We start from the raw sequence: 19,519 nt of genomic DNA on the forward strand, positions 1-19,519 counted from the left end.
TTTAAATATTTCTTAAGTTAGAGATTAAATAAATTAAAATAAGGCTATGTATTTAGTCATTTTGGAGTAATAAGGGGTTTTTGGCTTCATCTGGGTTGATATGCCTATGTGTTATAGCTCGTTGGAAAGGTCTTGAACTTTGCTACATGATTCTCACCTTCTGGAGTCTTTTTGGATGCCTGACGCTATTTATTTGCAATTTAGTGTTATTTTCCTATAGTTGACGCCATAATTAGAAAATAACACTCTTTTCATAATGCGCCAACTTTACTCCCTTTTAGGGTTTGGCTTGGAAAGGAAAGGAGATATAAGGAGATGAAGACCTAATTGTTCATTATCTTTTTACACAATCAAACTTATTTTGTGAATTTGCTCTGAGTGAGTGATTCTTCATCTGGGACGCAAACCCCTAGATCTGGACTGGCTAGGACATAGCCCTCAGCAGTTATTGGCATTGGATTCTTCAGCCAAAGTGCATAGTTGACAGAGATTGAGTACGCCATTCTTCATTGTGGATTCAGGCTGCAGAGTAAGGGTTTCAGCATGGCAGATTGATTCTTCAGCTTGGGCGTGATCCTTGCAGCCTTAGGGCCGCCATTTGCAGCAGGTACATCCCACATGGAATGGAAGGAATGCATGTATTCAGCCTTAGAGGTATTCTTGATTCATGATATATTATTTTGTGAAGAACTTGGAAGTTGCAGGTCTGCAATTTACAACAGCAAGCAAGTTTGAAACGGAAACCTCAAATTTGGTCTTCAGGAGGACGGAATCCCTTCTACAGGAGGCACGTGGAGCACATCAGAAGCTTGTTTCAGGCATATTAAGGGTCATTTCAACAAGCAAACTCAGTAATCATTAGCAGCAAGGTCATTATATCAGATCTGAGCAAGAATACATTCAATTTCAATGCATTACTTATTTCTTTTGGCAGTTGTACTGTTTCCCAAGGGGGTCGTACCATTACAGATGGCTGTGGAGTGATAATAAATAAAATGGAGGGTTTTAACTCCATTTCTTGTTCTTAACTTCATTGTTAGGATCAGCAAGGACTGTGTAGAAAAAATCACAGTCATCCGGCTTGAATTGAGATCAGGGTGAGCAAAACAGTGAGAATTTAAGGCTAAAATTTCCAAATTTTGCCTGGCAGAATTTGGATTTCCAGCTGGTAATTGGGTTTTTGGCCCAATTTGTTATTGGTAATTCATTTGGAGGTAGTATAAGTGTATTGGTACATCTGGACTGCCCTTGTACCTTCAACTCATGCCTGTATCCATTTCTGGATAGCAAATCAGCAACAAACCCCAGCGCTGGATCCGTGGTATGTTTCTAATTGTTTTGGTGAATGTATCTTCACTCCTAGTTGAATGTAATCTGCTGTCATAAATAAAATCAGAAGCTGATATCTTATTTTGAGTTGAATTCTATGTTATTATTGGTTAATGGTTGCAATCCCCATCACCAAAAAATAAACAACACTTTCTGCATCTTCTGTCTAGTCTCTAAGAACACCAAAAGGCTCTGAAAGATAGTTTATTAATTAAAACTTATCCAGAGTAGCAAAGAACCCATTTAGGGATCTTTCATATTACCACTCCCTACTACCATCCTCAAAGATGCAAAGAAGAAATTGAAAAATCCATAAAAGAGTTGTTGGAAATGGGGCATATCCAACCTAGCTCTGGCCCTTTTGCCTCTTCTATTGTACTTGTAAAAAAGAAAGATGGCACCATGAGAATGTGCATTGATTACAAGGCACTTAATAAAACGACAATCAAAAACTAATACCCCATACCACATGTCAATGAACTAATTGACAAACTTCATGGGGCAGTATACTTCTCAAAAATTGACCTACAATCTGGGTACTATCAAATTAGACTAGAGGAGGAAGATGTACCCAAAACAACCTTTAGATGCCATTTTCGTCACTTTGAATTTCTTGTCCTACCTTTTGGACTAACAAACACCCCTACCACTTTTCACTCATGTATGAACCACATCTTCAGGGGGCAGCTAAGGAAATTCCTCTTGGTTTTCTTTGATGCCATTCTATTTCATTATAAAACTTGGGAGGAGCACTTAAGACACATAGATGAAGTGCTAGGAATACTTGAGCAACATTCACTATTTGCCAAACTATCCAAATGCAAATTTGGATTGGAAGAAATTTTGTACCTAGGGCACAAGATTAGTGCTCAAGGATGTTGAATATCCGGAATATTGAGAGGGGAGGGGTGAATCAATATTCCCTTGAACTTATTAAAACTTCTAACCTAATAACATAATTTAAAGACAGTAAATGAAATTGACACACAACACATAACACCGAATTTTATACGTGGAAAACCCAATATGGGAAAAAACACGAAGAGAGTGTTCTCTCAAGAATGATGCAATATGCAACCGGTTACACAATACAAAGGGTGGCTCACTGTCGATTTGGGTCTCACTGTCTGAATGCAAAGAGGCTTACTGTCTGATAACAGAATATACAAAGTTTGAATTGTTGGAGTTGCATCTAACATATGCATAAGTTACAATTCCTTTGAAGTACACAAGTTGTCTCATACATTCGCACATCAATATTTACATCCACATTCTTTTTGCATATACACAACACACAAAATAGTTGTTTTTCAACAACCATACCTCTAACATACATCACTGATGGCAATATATACCCACATCAATTATTCTGATGAGTCGTCTCATCCAGAAAGGGTGAGATTGGACTTACCCACATGCTATAGTAACCAAAATATCTTCATGCGGCGTCAGCGTCCAGCTTGAATCATTAAACAACTAGTAGAACATGCTTCCGGCATATCCAAATAGGACCGGATCTATAACACCTTGAAGAATCTGCTCTCATTATATCCGGATGGGACTGGATCTAAACCAACTTCTGGTAAAAGTAAATACCGGATCTCAAAGTTGTGCATCCATACATTATATCAAAGAAATATTGCATACTTGAAGCAAACTTCCAAACTGAATCATCTACATACATGCCAAACCAAAACATGACATCCATGACATCAATGACAACAATGACAATAGGCCAACAAAGGAGTCCTTGTTGATGAGGAAAAGATTGAAGCCATAAGAAGTTGGCCAAAACCAAAAAAACTTTAACACACCTCAAAGGGTTTTTAAGACTTTGCAGCTACTATCGAAGATTTGTCAAAGGATTTTCAAAATTGACTAACCCACTAACCGACTTAACCAAGAAAGGGGCATTTTACTGGAACAAAGAAGCACAAGCAGCCTTTGAGAGACTTAAAGAAGTAATGAGTTTCTGTCTTATTTTGGCAACACCAGACTTCACCTTTTGAATTGAATTGTGATGCTTTGGGAGAGGGCATTGGAGAGGTGTTAATGCATAACAAGCACCCCATAGACTTCAAAAGTAGAAAACTCAAAGAAACCAAAAGAACCTATTTTGTTTACAACAAAGAAATGCTAGCTATCATGCATGCCCTAGCAAAATCCAAATAATACCTAATCTATGGGAGATTTGTAGTGAAAACCGATCATAATAGTCTAAGGTTTTTCCTAAACCAAAAGAACTTGAATGATAGACAACAAAAAAGGATAAGCAAGATACAAGCATATGATTTCAGCATTGAGCACATGAAGGGAAAGAACAATGTTGTAGCTAACACCCTTTCACGAAGACCTCACCTTGGCTCCATGAAAATAGTATCCACAAAGTGGAAAACATCCATAATTACAGAATATGCAAAGGATGTATTCTCAAGTTCTGCATTAGAAGGAAAGGTGCAAGATGAAAGATACCAAGTCATTGGTGACCTCGTCCTTTACAAAAATAGAATATACATCAACCCTAGGTCAAAAATAAAAGAGAAAATTATGAAAGCCTAACATGACAACCCCTTGGCAGGGCATCAAGGATACTACAAAAATTACAAACAAATCAAGGAAATTTCTCACAGTAGATGTACTAAAACATACCAGGGAATGCATGGTGTGCTAAAGAAATAAAGAACAAACATTCCCAACAGGTCTTCTTCAACCCCTGCCCATACCAAATCAGAAGTGGGAGAACATTTCTATGGACTTCATAACAGGACTACCTAAGGTACAAGGCAACGATTGTATCCATGTGGTGGTAGACCGTCTAACCAATTATGCTCATTTCATGGCCATATCAACAGATTTTAGAGCCCCTCAAGTGGCCAAAATTTCCTTTAAATAAGTCTTCAAACTGCATTCTCTACCTCAAAATATTGTAAGCAACTGAGACAACCATTTTCTTAGCCTATTTTGGCAAGAACTATTCAAATTAGTTGGAAAAGAATTAACCCCCAACACCGCTTATCACCCACAAACAGATAGGCAAACAAAGATTGTCAATAAATGGTTGGATGGATATTTAAGGAACTATGTCACCGAGCAACAAAATGCATAGATTATATGGCTACATTTTGGAGAGTATTGATACAACATCATCCACCATATGTCTATAAGGATGAGTCCCTTTCAAGCATTATATAGACATGAAGCAACATCTTTTGGAGATTTGATCCTCACAGAGAGTCGTGTGCCAGAAGCTAAAGATTTTATACAATAGAATGTAAATATCACGAATACACTTAAGGGCAAGCTGCATCAAGCACAAAACCAGCTAGAAAATGTATGCAAATAGAAAAAGAACCAAATGGACATTCGAAATCAAGGACTTGGTCTTTTTAAGATTGCAACCATATAAACAGTCATCAATCAAAGTGGGAAGAAGAAACTTAAAACCCAAGTTTTACATACAATAATTTGAGGAAAATAGGAGAAGTTGCCTACGAGTTGGAGCTGCCTATAAATAGTGTAATATCCCAAAATTTTTTTTTTTTTTTTAGGCCAATAATAATCATCCACAAACAGATAACCCGTTAAGGTTAGAAAGCATAAACTAAAAACTTGCTGGAAAATGCAACCCTTCCACTTTCTGATCACCAAGTGCCCAATGTGGGAAGGTGAGAGCATACGGTGTTGAGGGGATCGTTAGCTTCAAATAACTGGAAACAATACAATGCTTGGGCGGCAAGCCAGCCCCTTCTGCTTATCCAGCGGGAATGCAAGAAACTTGGCGGTGAACTAGCCAAGAGAAACATACAAAGGCACAAATCACTCAACCGCGACATTTCAGCGAGAGGACTGAAATTACAAAACAAACTCAACTCAACCGCTTATGCAGCAGGAGGACCATTACACTCAGACATCACTCGACCACTTATGCAGTGGGAGGACTGAATTACAATTTACTTGAAAATAGGCGGCAAGCCAGCCTCTTCCACTTTTCAGCGGGGTGAGAGTTACAAGCCAGAATTGGTTAGCAGTACTACTTAACCTTACAATAATCAAGATAATGTGAGAAGAGAGTAATGCTGAATATCCAAATAAGAACATGAAATTTATGCTAACATCAAAATCTGCAAGCTGGAATTCCAAAACCAGCAGCCTATGAATTCACTAAAACTCTCATAACTCTCATTACTCACCCAATTCTCCCAAAATTTGTTCTAAACAATTGCTATACCCGCTACAAAGAAAACAAACCCACGGAAACCCATCGAAACACCCATATTTATTTTGCACACTTCCCAATGCATTCACAAAACCCAACGCCTAACCTGGGAAGTTCGATTTTCAATATAAAAATCCACACTCAAAATAAGATGCTAAAAACTTACAAAATGCATCGCCAATGGTAGGAAGGAAGGATGAGCCGGTAACCAGAATGATGGAATCGCCTGGCCAAGTGGTGTGAGCAAAATACACTTTCAGCAGTCTCGCGACCAGCAACCAGAAAACACTCCAATCTCAAGTAAAACACTCCACAATCTGCAAGTCACTCACCAACAGCACTGGGAATACATGGGCACAGCTAGGTACTATCTTGCAAGTACGAAACTGAGACTTATCTAAGAAGCCACACTTCGAAGCTCAGATTTTCAATCACCAATTCGATAGCATAACGATGCAAATTCATTTCATACCAAATGAGAGGCCAAGCACCTGTATTTATAGATTTTTCCCTCTGAAATTCAAATGCAAATGGCACCCAAAACCATTGAAATTCAATTTCATTTCATGTCATAGCCTCCCCTAAACATGGCGTTAATTTTCCCAAATTCCCTAGGCAAAGTTCGAACTTTTTCTTAGGTGACAACTTTGGCGATATAAAATAATAAAAACATGAAATATTTCATCTTTCTCAATGCCACCTTTTTTAATGCCATTGACTTAGGAAAATAACAATATTGTTGGCAGATAGATATTTTTCTTAAGTTGCCCCATAACACAATTAATCAGTAATAAAAATAATTAAATATCAAACCTTAGGATAAGGAATTAATATTTAATTAAATAACTTATAACTCCAATACTGATTAATACCAAAATCAAGGATGAAGTTGTGCGATGAAAACCACTGAACTGTGCTAAGTCAGGACCCTGTCCGAGACTGCTAAAAATAGAAATGCTCAACACAGCCACTTACTAAAAATAGTAAGTCAATAAATACTACTCCGAAAAACATAATCTTCACACCCAGAGAAAGAGCTTGGAAAGCTCAGTAGAACTGGATCAACCAAACAGCCAAACCCTAACTTACTAAAAATAGTAAGTTCTAACTTCACCAAAGAATCAAATGCATGTTGTGTCAACCTAGAGTTCATGGAAAACCCAGAAGGAAACCATAAGCAGAACTGAAGAATTCCCTCCTGACAAACCCTAAAAAGCTCGTGCAGAACTCTAAAAAGGTTGGAAACCCTAATTCTCTCTTCCAAATAGCCTATGGGTCTTCGGAATAGGCCAATGGACCACTGAACTAATCACTGCGGAGAAGGGGACATTACAATCCGCCCTTCCCAAAATTGTTTGTCTTCAAGCAATGCCATCACAACTCCCGAAAATTTTAAACTAATCCGCACCAAAGCAAGTACGATCCTAGGGTCCCATGCCCGTCTCAAGAAGAACCCACCATGTTGATGTTGTGCCACTCTAATAACATCAGTGAAAACATCACGCCAAAACTGCATTAACCTCCCTTGTAACTCCAAAATGTCACCATCCATGATACTCAAACTGAAAAATCTTAAAGGACTGACATCACTATCGTGCAACATCTCATGCCCATAAAGCTCTGAGTAATCAATATCAACAATGCCACTAGCTATCACAAGCCTAGGCAATAGGGAAAATAGTCTACTCAACTCAAAATCAAACTTCTCAGCACGTCTCCATATGGTATCTAACAGAGCCACAACTGCCAATGTGACATCTCCAAATCTTTTTGCAAAGAGGAAAGCATTCCTTTGCAAGAGCTCGACAAACTCATACTCATAACTGCACATGAATCTACTAAGCCACCCCAGAATTATTCTGACAAAACTATGGAGACTTCTAAAATCTCTTACAATTCCCACTCCAAGAACCTCAGAATGAAGAACCAAAGAAAGCAAAGGTTTACTGTACCAATCATAAGTAGAAGAAAGGGCATAAGTATAACCACTAGTTAGAGCTTCAACACTTCCCATACACAGATACTGATTGCCCCAACTCGCCATACCTCTCATTTGAGACAATAAATCCGTCCTACCAAAAGACTGTGAAGTCTGAAAAAAAGTACACCAACAGCCCACCAAGTCTGAAATGATTGACTTGAGATCTAATTTCAGGAAAATCAGCATCCTTGAAGATGAACAACTGTTGCAACATAGGAAATCCTCATCCAAAACAACACATCTGCTCACGTCCAAGGCTGGAAATATCTTCTCTAGTGACTCCAACTCCACATGGAACCATCCTTTGCTTAGAATATCTTCCCAATCCACTAGTTGATGAGCAAAAGGAACCATCAAATGTCTGGTAAAGAAGGGAACAACACCATCAAGTCTGAAAATTTGTTCCTTATCCCTCCAAAGATCCTTCTTTCCACATGTAATAAGCTCCATTAGACCTTGTTGATGATCTCGAGCCTGGACACCCAACCGACAGTGATCTTCAACATACTGAAAAGAAAACTCCAAACATCCCCAAGTGCTAGTAAGAACCAAGAGCATACTTAAGAAATTGATGTCTCCTCTAGCAACCCCTTGAAGCCTAACCATGAAAGCTTCAACAACATTGGAGTATGGAACAAGTGTTGCCCTCAAATCCAAATCCCAAAATGGACTAGTATGAGCCTTATTATTATTCAACCCAAGAAATGGGTTACCAAGTGTGCAATCACCACGTTCTGGTCCTTTCTCCCCTACTTTGTGAGTAACAAATCTGAAATCTTCACTCCTTGCTACTGCAATGAAACCTTGGACGACTTCTAAACTGTGTTTTGACAACATCTTGATGCCAAAGATGTTGAAATCATCTAGCACAAAGAGAGGGTTTTCAAGAACTTGGAAGCCATCACTTTCTTCTTGCTCACTTCCATCTTGCTAATCCGAATCTGCACATGCAACCTTTGTTTTTCTTGTGAAGTTCTCAAGATCAAATTCTTCTTGAAGACTATCAAGCTCACCAATAACTTGCTCGATTTCTTCAGCTCTTTGTGCATTCTCTTGCTCCCTGAAAAGTTCAAAATCAGCAAACTGATCTTCTAACTCCATTAGAGTCAACTGAGTCTTTTCTAACATGTCCTTTGTTGACTCAAGCTCAAGAGTAAGCTCTTCACGTTTCCTCTCTTTTCCTTGTAAAGCACTAAGGACCTTCTTTGCAAATTCAATGGCATAATCACAATCTGTGATCAATTGTATGCACTCTGATTTCAATGTCTCCAAAGAGTCTTTGATGAGTTGCAGATTGGGGAGAGCAACTTTATCCTTAACTCCCTTCCGTCTCTCTTCAATTTGAGCCTTCCAATAGAGTTCTTCTATCAAACTATGTGTATGGTCAAACCCAAATAGAACTCGCACCTCATTCTCAAAGGACCTCGTGACTTTATCCTTCCACTCATGAACATTTAAAGGTGGTGTACTAGTCATTGGCTGCAACTGAAAATCAGAACTTTGTTTCTTGTCTTTGCTGCCCACAAAGCTGCTCCAAGACTCCTTTTCTTCACCACCCACTAGCTGCAATTGCTCAATATCATGAAGAGGATCAGATTCTACTAAATCTTCAACTTTTTGCTTACTACCAACTTCATGAATGGGTGAATCAGATTTGCATTTTAGAACCTCTTTAAACTTTCCATCATCAAAAACCATATGGTCCTTTAACTCTACAACACAATCTTCTTTTTGAGCTTCATTAGAATCAAAGGGAAATTCATCCCACACAGGTTCCTTGTCATCGCTAGGTGCCATCATACGCAGATCCCAAGTGCTAAAGGGCTGATTACTTTGTTTAGTTAAAAAGTGCTCCCTATAGCTCCAAGTATCATCCAACTTAGATCTTGAATCTTCTCTTAATTTCCACACATTGCTATTCTCACCAAGAGCAATGCTAGAACCAAGTGATGTTCCATCTTCCCACTCAAAAAGTGGATTGTTATACGTTTTCACTATACCCATCTCAAACAATGGGTTATCAACAATCTGAAAAGTATTTCCTTTTTCCAACTTAGACCAACTATCTTGTTGTCCTAAATCTGAAAATTCCAATTTAGGACACTGCTCCAAGTCAAAGACTTTCAAAATTTGGTCAAGCTTATTCTTCAAACTAGGAGTCTCAACACCATTATTCTGAAATGCAATTTCTGATTGGTCCTCTAAATCTGCCCCTTGAATGTCATCATTTTGGTATATTTTAAACTCACAAAATAGGACAGCCTCTTGGTCATTAGGAACTTCATCATTAGCTGCAATATTTTCAGCTTCATAACATGAATCTCCATCCAACAATCTGTTAATCTTTCCCTCTTGTTTAACATCCTCAATTTTCATCTGCTCTTCCTCTAGAAGCACATGAATGCATTCAACACTGTCACTAGCTCCATAAGAAACATTAAGAGATTCATCATGCACAACCTCAAATATTGTTTTTTCTTCTTCTTGAATGACAACCTCATCAATGGTAGGTGCATGCATCACCAAAGAGTCTTCATGAAACACTGTCTCAAAGTTAGGTGTCAAAACACCAACTCCATCATTTGTATTTGTATTAAAGATATTGTTTTCAAAAACTTCCTTATGTTTGGATTTTGCAAGAACCTTCATGAACCCCATTTTAATATCTGGATCCTTCATCAAGTTAATCAACCGTTGCATTAACTCACAAATAGACTTATCTGTAGTAGACATTCTTCCAAACTCTGATATGCAACAAAAAACCACAACCCAACAGGATGGCAGAGAGAACTTGTGCTCTGATCAATTTGAACACACAGGCTGGCAGGAAAACCAACTCTGCTACCACTGTAATATCCCAGTTATTTTTTATTTTTTTTTAGGCCAATAATAATCATCCACAAACAGATAACCCGTTAAGATTAGAAAGCATAAACTAAAAACTTGCTGGAAAATGCAACCCTTCCACCTTCTGATCACCAAGTGCCCAATGTGGGAAGGTGAGAGCATACGGTGTTGAGGGGATCGTTAGCTTCAAATAATTGGAAACAATACAATGCTTGGGCGGCAAGCCAGCCCCTTCTGCTTATCCAGTGGGAATGCAAGAAACTTGGCGGTGAACCAGCCAAGAGAAACATACAAAGGCACAAATCACTCAACCGCGATATTTCAGCGAGAGGACTGAAATTACGAAACAAACTCAACTCAACCACTTATGCAGCGGGAGGACCATTACACTCAGACATCACTCGACCACTTATGCAGTGGGAGGACTGAATTACAATTTACTTGAAAATAGGCGGCAAGCCAGCCTCTTCCACTTTTCAGCGGGGTGAGAGTTACAAGCCAAAATTGGTTAGTAGTACTACTACTTAACCTTACAATAATCAAGATAATGTGAGAAGAGAGTAATGCTGAATATCTAAATAAGAACATGAAATTTTTGCTAACATCAAAATTTGTAGGCTAGAATTGCAAAACCAGCAGCCTATGGATTCACTAAAACTCTCATAACTCTCTCATTACTCACCCAATTCACCCAAAATTTGTTCTAAACAATTGCTATACCCGCTACAAAGAACACAAACCCAAGGAAACCCATCGAAACACCCATATTTATTTTGCACACTTCCCAATGCATTCGCAAAAGCCAACGCCTAACCTGGGAAGTTCGATTTTCAATATAAAAATCCACACTCAAAATAAGATGCTAAAAACTTACAATATGCATCGCCAGTGGTAGGAAGGAAGGATGAGCCGATACCCAGAATGATGGAATCGCCTGGCCAAGTGGTGTAAGCAAAATACACTTTCAGCAATCCCGCGACCAGCAACCAGAAAACATTCTAATCTCAAGTAAAACACTCCACAATCTGCAACTCACTCACCAACAGCACTGGGAATACATGGGCACAGCTAGGTACTATCTTGCAAGTACGAAACTGAGACTTAGCTAGGAAGCCACACTTTGAAGCTCAGATTTTCAATCGCCAATTCGGCAACATGATGATGCAAATTCATTTCATACCAAATGAGAGGCCAAGCACCTGTATTTATAGATTTTTCCCTCTGAAATTCAAATGCAAATGGCGCCCAAAACCATTGAAATTCAATTTCATTTCATGTCATAGCCTCCCCTAGATATGGCGTTAATTTTCCCAAATTCCCTAGGCAAAGTTCGAACATTTTCCTAGGTGACAACTTTGCAATATAAAATAACAAAAACATGAAATATTTCATCTTTCTCAACGTCACCTTTTTTAATGCCACTGACTTAGGAAAATAACAATATTGCTGGCAGATAGATATTTTTCCTAAGTTGCCCCATAACACAATTAATCAGTAATAAAAATAATTAAATATCAAACCTTAAGATAAGGAATTAATATTTAATTAAATAACTTATAACTCCAATACTGATTAATATCAAAATCAAGGATGAAGTTGTGCGATGAAGACCACTGAACTGTGTTGAGTCAGGACCCTGTCCGAGACTGCTAAAAATAGAAATGCTCAACACAGCCACTTACTAAAAATAGTAAGTCAAGGAATACTGCTCCGAAAAACATAATCTTCACACCCAGAGAAAGAGCTTGGAAAGCTCAGTAGAACTGCATCAACCAAACAGCCAAACCCTAACTTACTAAAAATAGTAAGTTCTGACTTCACCAAAGAATCAAATGCACGTTGTGCCACCCTGGAGTTCATGGAAAACCCAGAAGGAAACCATAAGCAGAACTGAAAAATTCCCTCCTGACAAACCCTAAAAAGCTCATGCAGAACTCCACAAAGGTTGGAAACCTTAATTCTCTCTTCCAAATAGCCTACGGGTCTCCGGAATAGGCCAATGGACCACTGAACTAATCACTACGGAGAAGGGGACATTACAAATAGCAAAATTTACAATGTGTTTCATGTGTCTTGCCTCAAAAAAGTATTGGGACCACATATTACCCCATGTTCAGAATTGCCTCCACTAGATGATGAAGGCAAGTTGATTTTGGAACCAAAGATCATCCTCAATATGCGAGGGAAGAGATTAAGAAATAAAACTATTGAGGAGTACCTAATCAAATGAAAGGGTCTACCTATGGAAGGTACTACTAGAATAGAAGTTGAGATCTTCGATCATCCAAACCTAAAATTGCTTGAGGACAAGCAATCTCAGGAAGGGCGGACTCTCATACCCCCGCCATGACACTAGACCAAAACATCAAACAGAACCTTATTTGCAATCTGGAAATTATCTTACAATGAGTAAGACTTCACAATTTCCCCTCTCCCAACGTTAATCACAATGCCAACAACAATCAATGTTACTACAACAAGTTGTATAGAATAAGGATTACTATATATTGAATGATATTTGCTTGTATGGATTGTTCCTCCTCCCTTAATGACAACGATCCCATCTAAGTCAAGACAAAATATTAGTTAGAATAAGCAATAATGAATATAGAGGAGCAATTCATTAAAGCAAAAACAAGATGTCTCAAGACAAGGACTAATTATGAAAAGGCAGCAATTCGCAGCAAAGGGACACTTCTCCTACTAATAGTCACATCAATGGGAAGGATCATAACCCACCACCATCGATGAAGGGGTATAAAGGACATATCCAACATGGAAGGAAGGGCATCGATGAGGAAGTAGAGATCTGATCTGAGTAAATAAGATTTACGCCCCACAGCCATTGTGTAATATAAAGTAATTGGTATGAAATTTAAGTGTGTTATGCATCAATCCTTCTATATGTATTTATAAACCTTGTTACTGATAAGAATACTACTTGGATTATATTTCCTTAAGTAAATAAATCATAAATAATTATTTCATAATCAATCAAATGTGAGTTGGAGGAAATAAGCTAGGGAGATAAAGTTATCCTGCTCCCCTAGACCACCCCAAGGGGTGGAACAAGTCATAATTGGACATTTTCGCCGCTTGTGGGCCAAGGAGTGAGTTGTCATAGTTGGATGCCATGCGCTCTCAAGCTTAGTTGGGTTGAGCTGTTTAGTGGTGCCCTTTCGAGTTTTCCTACCAAACTAAACAATGATTGGCTATGGGGTTTAACATTCCATATAATATACTTGTTCACTAATCTATGTATTTATTCATTATTTCTTAAATTATTAATGATTAAATGAATTTACTTTAGTATGTTATTGTTAAGAATAAATTATATTATTGAAATTGTTAATTTTGGGCACAAACAAGTTAATTCCATATTGGGGACATTACAGTGACATCTTTCAATTACATGAACAAACAGCTAAATGGACAATGGGGGCCCACTTTTTTACCCAAATCTGATTATGATTGCCCAAAAACTCTCTAATTCAACACATTCAAAATTAGGTCGGCCCCAACAGAAATATTTTTGTTAAAAATAATTAATATTATTATATATATTATTATTTGTGTTAAAAGATACTTTTATTTGATTAAAATAAGATATCACTGAAGTGTGGTGGCACAGGGAACATGACAGTTCTCCCACCCCAAATATTGCTTGCCCTCAAGCAATTTCAGATTTGAGTAATCAAAGATCTCAGCTCCTTCCCACCTGACATCTTTAAAGGATAAATTCTTCCACTTCACCAAATATTCTAGAATAGCCTTATTTCAAAGACTCTTCTCTCTCATCAATGATAGCCTCAGGTTCCACAATTAATTTCCCTTCATCATCCAATGGTGGTAGTTCTAAAGAAGATGTGACTTACTATCCAAGAGTCTTCTTAAGCATGACACATGAAAAACATTATGGATTATGTTGTTCTTTGGGAGTTCTAACTCATATGCAACTTCACCAACCCTCCTTATGATCTTATAAGTTCCATAAAATCGAGGCTTCAATTTCTCAACTCCACTTCCCTTGAGGGAAGACTGTCAATAGGGCTGTAAGCTTGAAAATACCATGTCTCCCACCTCAAAAATTCTTTCAGTTAGTGGAAATCAGCATACAACTTTTGTTGGTTTTGTGACTGTTGTAAGTTTCCCTCGAGTACTTTCACAATATCCAAACTTTGTTGAATCAAATTTGTAACCCTTGGAACTCTACCATCTTAAAGAATTAAATCCATGAATGAAATAGCATCATAACCATCAAGTGCCTTGAAAGAACTCATACCTATGGACATATCGTGAGTAGAATTGTAACAATATTCCCCGAGATGCAGCCACTTTACCCATGTTGTTTGTTGTCCTATAGCATAGTTCCTTAAGTAATCTTTTATCCATTTGTTAACAATTTCCATTTGCCCATCTCTCCGAGGATGATAACTAGTTTTTGGGGTCACTTCGGTGTCTGATAATCAAAAGAGCTCTTGCCAAAAGAAGCTGATAAATCTACTTCCCTGTCACTCACAATGTTCCTTGACAGCCCATGAAGTCCAAAAATTTCTCTCCGGAACAAATCAACCACTTGTGGAGCCTTCTACTTGTAAAAGATGTCCAATTTACATTCAATATGCAAGTTATATTCTATTATTTAATTCTATGATTGCCTTAATGTATATATCTGAATATCTTCTTATTTGTGGCAGGTGAGAGGAGCATTTTATATTTTCTATAAAATTGAACAGCCTCAGGTTCGATTTAACCTGGCTCTGATACCATGTATATACATTAAGGCAATCATAGAATTAAATAATAGAATATAACTTGCATATTGAATGTAAATTGGACATCTTTTACATGGTATCAGAGCCAGGTCCAAGCTAGGAGCCCCAAGCACACGAGAGGTGTGTTTTAAGGTGGGGTGTTGGTGTTGGAAATAAGCCACACCCAGACCGACGATGGTCTGGTCCAAGAAGGACAAGTAGCTCAGTGGTAGAGCACTCCAGCAGCGTATGGAAGGTCCTAGGTTCGAGTCCTAGCTGATCCATGTCTCAACACTACTCTGAAGATATAGCATGAAAATGAACGTGTTTGGTTATCCTATCAACAACACATGATACAATTTTTTCCTTGCACCTTGGAGTCGTGATGAGTCGTGATGAAACCCATGGATATACTCTCCCATTTCTGGTTGGGAATGGGTAGGAGTTGCAACAAAGCAGCTGGAAATGTATGCTCTATTTTGTTTTGTTGACAAGCCAAACATTCCCTAGCATGTGATCAATATCCCTTGTTTGGTTGTGAATAAATTTATCATTCTAATCAATTAAGGGCATAGTCTGCCCCTGCTAGGGTTAGCAGAGAATTGACAGTTATTGTTTGACTTTGTTGAAACTGATTCCTAAGAGTGAAGCCCTAGGGACATTACACAAATTAATTCCTTAAGAGGCAGTGATATCTTTCTATGTTAAATTCCTTTTCTGTCTTTAAAACTGTCTGACAATGGTCCATAGAAAGTTACAATCTGCTACCAGTTGTAAGAATGTTCTAATTTCAACTTGGATTTGCACAATGGAGATCTCCATGTGAAATAACTCTTGGGAATTGTGGGTTTTTGTCCTCCAATTCAAAACCTAGAGAGAATTTTGCCCTCAGGTTGGTTGAACCATAGTTTTTGCTTCACAAGAAGTGATAATCCAATATAAAATATATTCTCAAAGATGCTCCTTTCCCTGCTTGGTCCTCTTAAATACTTCTTTCCTCCAATGGACATAACCCTTCACATACCCCTTGATATTATTGAAAATTAACTTTAATTGTAATTTTTATTTTACTGCAAACTGTGAGAACAATTATCTACACAGACGCACACAGAAACATGACATCTGATATCAACAACTGACCAGCATAGTCAATCCTCTACCGTCCCTCTTCATAATCCAGATTATAAGGCAATTATTTCTCTAGGTCCGCATAACCCAATTGGCTCACTATTTCTGGAGGACAGTTAAGGTGTGATTAGACTCTGTGTCGGCCCTTTCCTGGTGATAAACAAGAATGATGGCCATTCTTCTGCTACTAATTTGAGGCATCCAAGGACTTTGTTTTCTATTAGGTACCTTCTCTTGACTCTACTAGCAATTAATTTGACAAGGGACCTTCCTTTTCAAAGATTGTACCAGCATTCTATGGCTTTTTGAATTGCGTATGACCCTCACTTATTTAGTTTTATTGCTTCCAGGTTTAAGTACTCGTGATTAGTGTTTTCACTAAGGTCTGCACCCTAGGTAAGCCTAGACTCAGCTACCCTGTGACACATGGGTCTAGACCCTAGCTCAGCCTAGACTCAGCTAACCTGAGTCTAGACTTAGCTAGGGTGCAGACCTTAGTGATAACAATTAGTCACTGAAACTTGATGTACTTCTTGTTGAAATGGTTAGCTAGTTCGGATCATATTTTAATGTTGCCTTGTGTCAATTAAAATATTATCTTATTGTAATAAGGTTAAGCGATTTATGTTTATAGGGCTGGGCCCAAATGTAACATGTGATTAAGCATTTCATAGGGCTGGCCCCAAAAAGGAAACGTGTCACAAGTTGCAAGTTATGTAGGCCCCAAATTGGGCGCCAAAGTGCAAAGTGAAATATGTAAAGTAAAGGGCATTGGTTAAGGCCGACTTAGAAGACTTGAACATGAATGTTGTATATAAACAAGATTCATTCTACACAACAATCATCATTTTTAAGTGTCGTCAGCCTTATGCAAGAACAGTCAACGAATCTGGCATGATAGAGAGCGATCCATATCTTCATCCTAGAGCGAATCCATTGGACAACCTGTTGGGCAAGGTGGTGCACTATACTTCAGTGATCTCCCTCTTCAAGTGGTGTCAATATTCTGCTCTCTCTGAAAACACACTGCAGCTGCATATACTAGGTTCAGTCTGCCCTAGATTGGCACTCAATCAGATTAGTAATCTGATTCATGTAATCTGGCAATCTGCTTATAAATAAGGAACTGATCTGAATCTTTGATGCTGGGTTTTTCCTCCAAGAGGGAGGTTTCAACAGGGTACTTGTGTCTTGTGCTGTGTGCTTTTATTATTATTTCTGCTCATTCTCAGTCTGTTTATAATTTAAGTAACTAGATTAGCATCTGATTACCTAAAATCAACACTTCTGAATCCCAAAAAACTTATCTTGTTCATTTGTGGACATTAATATAGTCTCAGAAACAAGTAACGAAGAATTATGCTACTTCAAGCAAAAGATTGTACTTTTAAAACTGCCTATCCCTTTCACCAAGTTGTATTTCTTCAATGCTGAGTTGCCTTGAAATTCAGTAGGCTGTTTAGACCAATTCACACCACAATAACTGATATTCATTGTAAACATCGAAAAGGATGACAGCAAGTAGTAAAAGCAGGTGAGCTTCCAAAAGGGAGTGCAATGTTCAGGTCCAAGCAGGCATGCTAAAGCATTAAAATTGGATAAAATACAATATCCAACATGCTGGCTGTGGCATGCTTGAAAAGGTGAGAGTACGAGGTGGCTTTGATACAGGAGATACCCCTGAGTTGTGGCATCTAGCTGCCCCAAAAGAAGAATTCACCAAATCATAAAGAATGATATTATTACAAATACTAACCATTACAAGAATAATATAAAACGGATAAAAATAGTATTTTTAAATATTATCAACATATTAAAACCATGTACTGTGATTATCTCCAGTGTTTTTACTCTATTCTGTTTTCACAAGCATGCTGCAAAATATGCAAATCTCATCCAAATGCATACTACTAGACCTTCCTCGGGTGGGACTTTACCAGCACAGACAAATTTGAAGCATTCATCAAATTAGCTCAAAACATTTCATTAATTAATTCAAACGAAAGCAAATAAGTCCCAGGTCTGTGCTCCTGGCAGTGATTTGAAAACTAAATAAATATTTAATAAATTTTGACACTCACTCACCTGCTAGGGAAACTCTGCAAATATTTGTCTTTCTTGCGTTTGTGAAGTGAATGCTTGAAAGTCTGTTTGGAATAAGAGTGCATGGCCACCCACAATCTTTCTTCAGGTGAAGCGCACCCTCCCACGTCAGCGAATTCATCCTTGAAACTTTTTTAAGTATTTCCGTAAAAATGAAAGGAATTCAAGGAAGGCAATGTTTGAAGTGGATTTTTATATGGATTTTCAAATGGGTGAAATACCTTCGTTTTTTTTGCCTCCAGTGTGAGGCATATTTCTACACATTGCAGCAATCTTATCCTTCGTACTGCTACCGAGTGGGAAAAAAAATACACCTTGTGTTCTGAAAGATTTTTGCTAGAATTTTTTATTTTTTTTAATTTGGGGTTCTCCCGAGTCCCTGATTCCCGACTGCTTAGTAATCATATACGTGGTGATTATATTCAGGATTAAGCCTTACAAATGTTTTCCTTTATCTCAACGGGCTATGTTTGTGACTAAGACTTTCTTCTCTGTAATTTTAATCGCCATATTTGATTTCATAAATGGAAAGACATTTATTGTGAGAATAGAATAGAAGATTTATAAGTTCACGAGGTTAAAGAATATAGATTTGAATTTTGATGATTTTATGGATGTAAGGCAATATGAGATTTAAGCATAGTGTATTTTCATATATATCAACAATTTGTTTAAAAATTAATTGTTACAAGAAGGTTGTTTAGGTTTTATTTATTTTTATTAGGTATATGGTTCAAAATTTAAAGAGTGTAAAATATGAGTAATATATTAGAAAAATTAGAAATATTATTTTGTTTTGTGTGGTTGAGATTTTAAATGCGAAAAGTCTCTCAAATATACATATCGTTTAAATTATTTGATTATTTTAAATTAAATACAATATTTATAATACACACGTATAATTTTAAATTAAATACAATATTTATAATACACATGTATGCACACACACACACATGAATCACATTTAATAATGGCATGTTAAAAGTCCATAATAAACACCATATAGTGATGAGAGAACAAAGGTGAAATGAAAACCATTAGGCAAACCATGTGGTGGTTGGTAAGGCCGACCACCACAAAGTGGCATGCCCCCTACCCAAGGAGAGGGGGATATTAATACCCTTTTTAACAACCCTCCTTAATAAGTGGTGAAGCATGATC

General features: G+C 37.7%; 1 protein-coding gene across 3 annotated transcripts in view; it reads right to left on the bottom strand.

Annotated features, from left to right (window-relative positions):
- LOC131056045 (ribonuclease J) overlaps positions 1–18,878 on the bottom strand; it is a 210,492-nt gene extending 191,614 nt beyond the window's left edge. The window contains exons 1-2 of one of the 3 annotated variants that reach the window (XM_057990359.2): positions 18,580–18,872; positions 18,341–18,436 (exon numbers count right to left, since the gene is read on the bottom strand). In XM_057990359.2, the coding sequence (XP_057846342.2) occupies positions 18,341–18,436; positions 18,580–18,622 (139 nt within the window). In that variant the 5' untranslated portion in view covers positions 18,623–18,872. Of the gene's footprint in view, positions 1–18,340 lie in introns of all 3 variants that reach the window. The other 2 variants (XR_009358649.1, XM_059209599.1) reach the window with 2 other exon arrangements.
- Positions 18,879–19,519: the final 641 nt, after the last annotated feature.

The sequence above is a fragment of the Cryptomeria japonica genome, chromosome 8 (genome assembly GCF_030272615.1).
Source record: "Cryptomeria japonica chromosome 8, Sugi_1.0, whole genome shotgun sequence".
Classification (NCBI taxonomy): domain Eukaryota; kingdom Viridiplantae; phylum Streptophyta; class Pinopsida; order Cupressales; family Cupressaceae; genus Cryptomeria; species Cryptomeria japonica.